General features: G+C 33.1%; 1 protein-coding gene across 5 annotated transcripts in view; it reads right to left on the bottom strand.

The window, feature by feature from the left end:
* Positions 1 to 4,232: 4,232 nt before the first annotated feature.
* Gkap1 (G kinase anchoring protein 1) overlaps positions 4,233 to 9,981 on the bottom strand; it is a 162,283-nt gene continuing 156,534 nt past the window's right edge. For all 5 annotated transcript variants that reach the window (XM_023699182.1, XM_023699184.1, XM_023699181.1 and 2 more), the window contains 2 exons: positions 8,406 to 8,483; positions 4,233 to 5,075 (listed from right to left, as the gene is read on the bottom strand). In XM_023699182.1, the coding sequence (XP_023554950.1) occupies positions 5,028 to 5,075; positions 8,406 to 8,483 (126 nt within the window). In that variant the 3' untranslated portion in view covers positions 4,233 to 5,027. The remainder of the gene's footprint in view (positions 5,076 to 8,405; positions 8,484 to 9,981) is intronic.

Raw genomic sequence — 9,981 nt, 5'->3', positions numbered from 1 at the left:
AGAATAAGACCTTGTATCAAAAACAAAAAAAGTTATTGGCTCAAAGTGAACCACAGTGTCAAAAAATAACACCAAATTGTCAGTTACTTTGCTCCAATAATAGCTGCTTTTATGTCAGGCCAAAATGTTGACCCTGTCTGTGAAAGCAAACTTTAGTACTATAAACTACTGAGGAAAGCTCAACTAATAGGAAAATAAAAATAATGAAGTAAGTTTTTCCTTTTCAAGGGGTATGAAGGAACAGCTTATTCGGACTAATTCTTGCCTGAAAAGTTAAAGAGCTGGAAAGCTTTAAAAGCATCAAAAACTGGATGACAGAGAAAAGTCACCAACTCTGAGACTCAAAGAAAATGAAAAAGAGATAAACAGCAATAGACGAAGTTGTTAGGATGTGATTAAAAATCAAAAACTGTAATAGGCCTTTTATAAAAGACCCTTTAAAAGAATATAAGGACAAAGCCAGGCTTGACAGAGCATGCCTATGACTCAGCACTGTAAGAGACTGAGGCAGGAGAATGAAATGTTTGTGCCCAGGCTAGGCAACAGAATTTGTCTCAAAATAAAAAAGGGTTGGGGATATAGTTCAGCACAAAAGTTCTGGGCTCAACTCCCAATAAAAAGAAAAAGAAAATAGGGGGAGCGGGGAGGAAAAAAAATACAGACTGACTAAAAAAATATCAATATATCACCAAAACACTAAGTTCAAGCAAGCTTTCACCAGCTACAATGTTGAAGAGTTTTAAAGTAAAAAACATACTAGTGAGTCACTTCTTAGAAATAAAATTTATCTTTCAACACAATAATAAAACCATTTTAAATTTATATATACCTCAAAAACAAGATGGACAAAAGTAGACAAATCCACAATCACTGACAGATTTTAACATACCTTTCTAAGTAATTTATAGAACAGAACACAGAAAATCATTAAAGGTATATTTGACTTTAACAAACTTGATCTAATCAAACATATAAAGAGTACTGCACTCCAGAATTATAGAATCCATGTTTTTCAATCTAGACAAAACATTTACTGAGCTGGTCACAAATTGGTCCATAAAGCAGATCTCAACAAATTTTAAACAACTGATATCACGAAGCACATTTACTAATTTTAATCTACTATATGAAACTGTAGGTCAATTATATATCAAAGCTGTTCTAAAATCTAATCTTACTGAAGATGGCACAGTCTGTATAAATTTATATATATATATATATATATATATATATATATATATATATATTTAAATAGGGCTGGTGAGATGGCTCAGTGGTCTAAATCACCTACTTAGAATAAGCTTAGCAAAGCACAGGGACCGCGGTTCGATCCCCCAGCACCACATGCCAGCCAGCCCCGCCCTCTGGTGGGCTGAGCTGGCCACACACACACACACACACACACACACATAAATAAATAAAATTTTAAAAATAAATAAATAAATTTAAATATATATATATTAGTATTCGAAGTAAATTATTTTCCCTAATAAATTTATAAAGAGAAGCAAATTATAGTTAATGACAAAAAGCTATAAAATAATTCACATCTTAGTTATGCTTATCAAAAAGTTAATTTTGAATAGTTGTCACCAGAACTCTATGACATGGTTAATGATGGTAAAACTCCTGAAATTCTAAAATGTAAACAATAGGAAGTAAAACAAGTGAAACTTTTCTTGCATTCATGTGGTCATTTGGTTCATAATGCTATCTTGCCTACTTATGTTAAAGGATTTTGGGTTAAAAAATAAAACTTCCATGCCCAGGATATGTCCCATAATAATACTTAATTTATCTGAATATATCAGTCAACAAAACAAATTGATACAGTGTGCTTCATAAAAGCAAACTGCTTAACACAAATCCAAGCAAAAGTAGTTTTTTGTATTTTTTCACTGCAAAACAACAAACTCAGTATGTTAAATAAAATTTTGAAAAGCCCAAACTAACCCAAAATTTCTCCACCCACCCTGAGCAATTTGATTCAGGATTAACCACTTTCCAGTTTGTCCAGGTGCATATATATTTTTTTCACATGGCTCTAATCACTGTACACATATTTGGGTTTTTTTGGTGGAACTGGTGATTGAATTCAGGCCCTTGTGCTTGCCAGGGAAGTGCTTATTCCACTGAGCCATCTCCCTGGCACAGTATTTGTATTTTTTAAAAACAACTTTGTTCAGCAAATCCCATGTTTTTAATTATTCTAATTACATCTTTTCTAGTTCTTGTTGAAGTATTACATTAACCATTTAAATTGGACATTGGGGTTGTTTCTAATGCTCTCTATTTTGTTACTACTGCTTGAAATTAAAGTATAAGGCTTGTAATAGCACATATTGTTATGCAGTTGGTAACAACATCAGCAGTGGGTGCTGACTTTTCTAAAAAAGGAAATAGCACTTTAAATTTAATTTAAGAATTTACCCAACAACTTATGATTTATATTTTGCAGAATCTTAGGCTTTCACTTATCATCTTTTAGTTTTTCAACTTTTTTTTCCTTGCCACAATGAATGGTAATAGCTACACATCATGGAAACATACTAGGTGTAAGTCATAAAATAATTTTATATTTATTTTTAAAACCCTTATGTCTATTTGAACATTCTTAAAATCATCATATTCAAAAGGCCATAATTTCATGAACAGAGAGCAGGTTAATTTAGTGTTAAACTATGAGTTAGAGATGGCAAGTTAAGTAACTAATTGGTACACTTTGAAGTCAACTTTTTCTCTCTTTCCTTCTGTATGTTTTCTTATCTGTTTCCTCTGTGTTTGTGTCTTTTTTGTCCTACATTAAAAACCAACCTCACTGAATCTGTAGCTCCTTTCAGTGCACCTCAATCTCTCCTCTTTGTTTAGTACTAGAGATAGAATCCAGGGCCTCATACATCCTAGGCAAGAACACTACCACTGAGCTACACCCTCAGTTAAAGATTCTTTCTTAAACTGCCAAGTCTTAAAAGAAGTTTAATTATCCCTCAATACCTTTCTTCTGTGCTACTTGAACAAGCCATTCTGAATCTCATTTAACATGTGTCCTACAGATGTTAAATCCAAATCATGTTTGTAACTTCGGACCTTCATGTAGCATTCACAACCTGGCCTCCCACAATTTTGACCACTCTGCTCTGCTCACAAAGTCTGTCTGCAGCCAAGAGTTCTTTTGCATACATATCCTTGAGTGTGTGAATCATTCATACACTAACTGTAAGCAGAACTAAAACCAGTAATTGCTCCAGCCTTTCCTCAAAGGACCAGATTTCTATTTTCAATTTAATGGGCTCTACTTTTAGATTCTCTGAAAGAAAATCCAATTCAATATGTCAAAAGTGAATTCTGTCCCTCTTTCAGTTAATTCATCTCATCAGTTTACCTATGTATTAATGAACTTCACTTATTATTGCCACTTAGGCCTGAAACTTTTTTTTTTTTTTTTTTGCGGAACCAGGGATTGAACTCAGGCCCTTGCGCTTGCCAGGGAAGCACTTATTCCACTGAGCCATCTCCCCAGCCCCGCTGAAACTTTTTTTTCTTTCCTTTCCTTCTTTTTTAATTTCTGATGTTCTCACACTTTTCTTTCACAAGTCCATTAGACTCCACTGTGGAAATGTTTATTTTCTGAATCCCAGCATAACTTTCCTAGTTCAGATCTCCTTTATCTCCTGTTTAAACTATTATAAAAGACACTTCTTAGTCTCTTCCAAATGACTTAAAATAATTTTCTATCACATTATTGACACTTTAATCTTAAAGAACTCTGGTCACCAGACTCCTTTGTTGGTAAGCTTTAATTTTTCATGTGTACCCATTAAACTATGTACAGATTTCTTAATCTGACATCCAAGCTGGATGACAGACATCCCCACACTATCTTTCTGGCTTTCTCATTCTTCCCTATATACATATATGCTGCAGTCAAAATGTGGGCTCTCTGGGCTGGGGCCTAGCTCAGCAGGAGACTGCTGGGATGAGTGAAGCCTTGGGTTTGACTTCTTTAGCCCCTACTTACAACAGACTGAACACTGAGAATATAGAGAATTATAAATCACAACTATTTACAAGATTCATATAACCTCATGCGAGAAGACAGATGTATAAATGATGATGACAATTTCATGACCTTTCTGTTCAATATTTTTATTCCAAAGATGGTCGGCAAGTAGAATCTTTTCATATAATGGTGATTTTGGAGGTCAAGACCAGTATTTATGGAAAACCTTTTCCTAGTGAATTATACTTGTATTTTACTGAATATACTCAAAGACCATAAGCCCCATAAACAACTAGTTATTCTAGCAAATGACTACACTAAAGAAAAATCTCATGTTCATTCCTTCCCAACACATCAGTATTCTTCCTATTCTCAGTGTGTCATGTTATCGTCCAAAGGGTAGACTGTTCTTTAAACAAATCTTTCAGCCCAGATTTCATTCCTTCGACTTGAAATAGTTTTCAACAAATTAAATAACTTTATAAAAATTTACCAAATTCAAGTTTTCTCAATTTCTAAACAACAGAACACATGATAATTATTTTTGCTCCTGTTTTACTTTACCCTCTTCCATCCTCTCTTTTCCCAGCATAAGCTAACTGAAGACACCAACCATATTTCACTTATCTGTTCTGTAAGGCATAATGCACAGAAAATGCTAAATGAACATTTGCTGAGCTTAGAGAGTCCAACTGATTGAGCTATAAGCAAAAATAATGCTTTCACATTGTTTATGAAACTTAAATAAATCAAACATTGGACTAATAGTAAAGTAGTTTTATTGAATGATGAAAAACTAAAGTGATAAGAAGTATAGACAGTAAACAATAATTATTAAGTTCTACTGGAATTCTACATTTTTTCTTTTCACTTTTAAGCCAAAAAACAAAATTATAGACTATTAGCTAGTTGCTTGTTGTTTCTTCAACAAAACTGCGTAGGTTAGCAGCTGCACAACATTAAGTATCTACAATTTTGAAAAACCCTGAAAGTTTAATTTTTGTGTTGACTTTGAAGGCTAATGTAATCACCTGCACTGGTCAGATTCAGAGTTTCTTTTTCCTTTTCTGCCACCCTGTAAAGAAAAATAGGGCAAAGTACTTAGGAAACACCATTTTGAGGCCATTTTCATTTCAAAAAATATGAGACCAAAGGCATTTTGTAATAAGAAAAATAAAGCATTTTTTCTTGAATTTGTTATGAGTACAAATACAACTAAATTATTTTATATTGTTAACAAATGTTTAAAATAGGTTGTAGAACCTAAGTTAGCAGTTCAAAATTGGAGAAAAAGAAGGGTTGCAAGGTTAGCCAACATTTTGGCCCTAGCCTTTCAAGGTCAGTGAAGACTCGGGACATAGGAGAACCTGTACTGTAACAACATGTAACTCAGTTGTGCTCCAAATTTTCTGATCAAGAAGATTATGGAACCACAGAGGAATGTGTTTGATGATGTAAAGTGAGCCTGGGGAGAGTCACATGGAGAGAAAAAACATTTTCTCAAGCTTTCACAGAGAGCAAACTGGTCAAACAATGGCCATGACTCATCCTCATGTCAGACACTGACAAAAGGACGTACAAAGTACAGTACAGGGCTACAGGATAAATCCTGAGAGTACTTTGTATCTGATCTTCTCAGATACAAAAGTTACATTTTTTGTTACATAGGTCTTGCTATATCTTGGTCTTAACCCTCCAGCAGAAAAGTATAAAAACGAGGTATATCAAGTAAATCCATATTCATACAATGAGCTGTAAAAGGGTCAAGTCAATAACTTCTGAGGATAACCCACTAATATTATAAACTGCTAGACAGTGTTAGATTGTTTAGTTGAATTCAAACACCTATAGTATTTAGATGCCAATAGAATATTCACCTCTGACAGGATAAAAAAAAAAAAAGGATACAAAGGAAAGATCATTTTGTATTTATATATACAAAATAGGATAAATTTACAGCTACTTTTGCTTAATTCAATGAAAAGAAAGAAGTGTACTAACAGAGTTTGGACAGAATATCCTGTCTCCTTCTTGTACTATGGATAACCACTAAGAAGATAACAATGTACAGTGTATTGAATATCAAAACTGTCCTATTAATCAGCTATGAAACTGTCTCATTCATATTTGTTTCTCAATAAAAATAAATTAAAAAAATAAAATAGGTTGTAGAAAAGTTTGAATACTTGTACATGACTTTGTCTAGGTATACTTTGTAAGATCACAAATACCTTAATTTTTAGAATTCATTTTGACTTTCCCAGAGTAGAAAATAGTTTTTGATCAATATTAAAATAAACCACACATTTAATTTGTTCCACATGAACAACAAACTTAGTAATTCAGTTTGTTACTTTGTAGGTAACTGAATTCATAAAAGGTCTGTCTAATGTTGTTCACATTAAACAGTATTGTAAATTTGACTTTGTTCATTAGCAGATTGGAAAGTAGACTATGCTTTGCATATTGCTCTACGACATATATAAACTTGTATGTATTTGGTTGCATATGAAACACCATTTATGGTGTTTGACATAAGGCAAGAAAAAAGGACAGTATCTTAAAAGAGAAGTTGTTTACATACATTATTTATAAGAACATTTTCTGCTTTATTCTAATTTAAAAAACAAATTCTATAGACATTTGGAAAAGATAAATACAAAAAAGAAAACATCTATAATGACATACTCCATTCCTCAATTTAAGCATAAAATGATACATTCACCTACTGATAGTTTTATATTTTTTCCCATTTTCTAACTATAGCAATGTTACCCTATCTTAGCTGGTCAGACTCAACTAAGTAGTAATCTTAAAAAAAATATCTGATGTCAAGGCTCTGTTCTAAACCTATTTAATTGGATTATAATCTGCAATTCAAAACATTTCCATAAAATTCTGATGACAGCCAAGTTTGGGAGCTGCTTCTCTATGGAAGAAAATTTATAAAAACAGTTTTGGTCACACCAGGGGCATATCAAGCTCAGACCCATTTGTAACTGATGGCATTCTTTTTTCTTTCACCCTTTTCCTGCCTATAGCAATTCTCTTGGGGTCAAAACATTTTTACATCTAAAAAATACACAAAAACACCCCAAGTATAGGATCACAAAAATTCTGCAAGTATTTATTTACAGAAAAATAGCATAAAGATTTGCTTGGGATTTGAGATATATAATGACTTTTTTTTGAAGGTTAATTTCCTGTGAGCGGAAAAAAAAAAATGAATTTGGAAAAAATTTTCTTTAAAACATTCCCAGTGGAGCTGTAAATTCCTGTCTCACTGCTAGGTAGCTTGTATAACTGGTGGTATATGCATGACTGTCCCACTGCACAACCACTTGACTGGATGTCCCATGCCACTCAACAGGACAGACATGCATGCAGCTCGTAGCCCAAGCTGGAAGGAAAGTGTTAAAGTAGATAACTAATATTCATTGCTACCAACATATATAGCTTAAAATTCTTATAATGCCTCCTAATGCAATTTTTTAAGAAAAAAAGTATCTAAAGATCCTTCCCAAAGTTTCCAGGCAAAGAGATTTCTCCTTCCCCAACTAATTCACAAAGCTCACACTAAACTATTTTTATGTTCTTTCTGTCACCAGTGTGGCTTATAAACCTTTCTGACTATGGTCTCATATGAATTAATGTATTTCATGATTTGGACATAACACACCCGTACATACAAAGATATGTACATATACACACACAAACGTGTGTATTAGAACAAAGTATTGATTTTTTTATTGCTTTATTCAGAGAAAAGTTCTGAGTTCAATCTTGTGAATGCACAAAAAATTGATAGAAGTTGAAAATAACTTTTAAAAAACTTGGTAATTGATCCCAGAGCCTTTCTGCTCAGCTACATTTGCAGCCCTTTTTATCTTCTATTTCGAAAGACAGTCTTGCTAAGCTGCCCCGTCTGGGCTTGAAATTGCAGTCTTCCTGTCTTAATCTCCAAGAGTGCTATGATTACAGGCATGTGCCAACATGCTCAGCTAAAACCATTATTTTTCAATCCCCAAATAGTATCTAATACAAATATTATCAATGGGTAATATCACTAGTTAAACAGGTACAAACATAAAATGAAAACATCACTCTATTATTAAATACAAAAAGGAACAGACATCTTCACTAGGTAACCAAGCTTATGACATAATGGAACAAATGTTATTATGTGCCTTCCCCTAATCTGAGTCAATGGGGTATACACCATCTGTTGTGCAGTTCTAAGAATTTTTCTGAATTATTTTAGTATTGCCACATGTACCAATATCAAGAATAATCTTTTCTAAAATATAAATTGTATGACCAATAAAAAATTAAAATATTTTGTGCATAAATTTTTGCTTAATGTACTATTTGTGATGAAAAATCTTTAAAATAGTTAAAAGCATACCTGGTATTTGGCTAATTCTGCTTGCAATACTTTCACTTTAGATCTTTCTTGTTCTAATGCAGCATGAAGTGAAGTCACCTAAAACCAAATATTCGATAAGAAAACAATTTTGTATGTGTGCATTCTGGCAATACAGTAATTCTTAATGCTTATTCACAATGATAAAATCTGACAGATAAACTAGTATCAAAGGAGAAATCTCCCCTATAATTTATATTATTAGATATATAATACCTACTATAGCTAGGAAGAGTTCATTGTCGTAAGAGAAAACAGAATGAAGGAGAAAAAAACCAAGCCTAGTAACAGGGTAAGTTTTATCTGCTTTCTCTCTCTTTATGTTTATAGGCCATCTAAATTACCACAGTATGTTTCTCCAATTTTCAGGACATGTTTACCTCCCTCAGTTCCAATTTACATAAAATCTTTATTTGTTATTACACAATAATAAAATGTAATTTTATCACCACTTTTGCCATAGAAGAATGGGCTATGTTATTATTTGCTAATCTTTCTCAATTCTGATGGACTATTATAATTTTTTTTTAAGTTTCATTCATTGGGTTCTTTGGAGGTTTGGGTTTTTTAAAAAATAATTTTACTGAGAAACAAATATCAATGAGATGGTTTCATAACCCATTACTGGCACATTTAAAGTAATTAATAAATTGCATATTGTTGTCTTAGTGGTTATTCATTGTACAAGATGGAGACCTGATATCCTGTTTCAAACACTATTAGAACAAACCTTTCTATTCATTGAATTAAGAGAATGGAGCTGTATATCTATTCTATTTTGAGAATGCAGATACAAAAAGGTCGTTCATTTCTATCCCACTTTTTTGGTTAGTTTTATCAAAGGAGGGCAATTCATTGTCATTTAAATATTGTAGGTGCTTGAATTCAGCAGAATCTCCCAATAGAGTCCAGTAGTCCATAATAGTAGTGGGTTTTCCGTTAAGACTGGCAATGTTCAAAGTTGTTGACTTGAGCTTTTTACAGCTCAACATACTAATGTGGACTTCTTATACTTCATTTTCATACTTTTCTGCTGGATGGTTAAGACCAAGATAAAGCAAGACCTATATAACAAGAAATGCAACTTTTGTATCTGATAAGGTCAGTCAAACCTCCTCAGGATTTAACTTGAAACCCTATACCACAGTTTGCAGATCCTTTGTGAGTGTCAGCCATGTGAATGAGTCATGGCATAGCTTGACCAATTTACTCTCTGTGAAAGCCTGAGAGAATGTTCTCTCTCCAGGTGATTCTCCTTAGGCACACTCTACATCATTGATCATATTCCTCTGTAGCACCATAATCTTCTTGATCAGAAAATTTCGGACACAATTGAGCTACATTATTTTACAGTATAGGTTCTCCTATGTCCTGAGTCCTCACTGACCTTGAAAGGCTAGAGCCAAAATGTTGGCTGTCTTTGCAGTCCTTCTTTTCCTCTGATTTTTGGTCTGCAAACTTAGGTTTGTTAACCCTCCAGAAGAGAAGCTTATTTTTACCCTACAACATATACAGTTGAGAGCTCACTATCTGTCTGAATATCAAACATCTTTTTTTT

The sequence above is a fragment of the Octodon degus genome, unplaced genomic scaffold, assembly GCF_000260255.1.
Source record: "Octodon degus isolate 3935 unplaced genomic scaffold, OctDeg1.0 scaffold00111, whole genome shotgun sequence".
Lineage (NCBI taxonomy): Eukaryota > Metazoa > Chordata > Mammalia > Rodentia > Octodontidae > Octodon > Octodon degus.
This window is presented reverse-complemented; position numbering and strand designations above follow the sequence as displayed.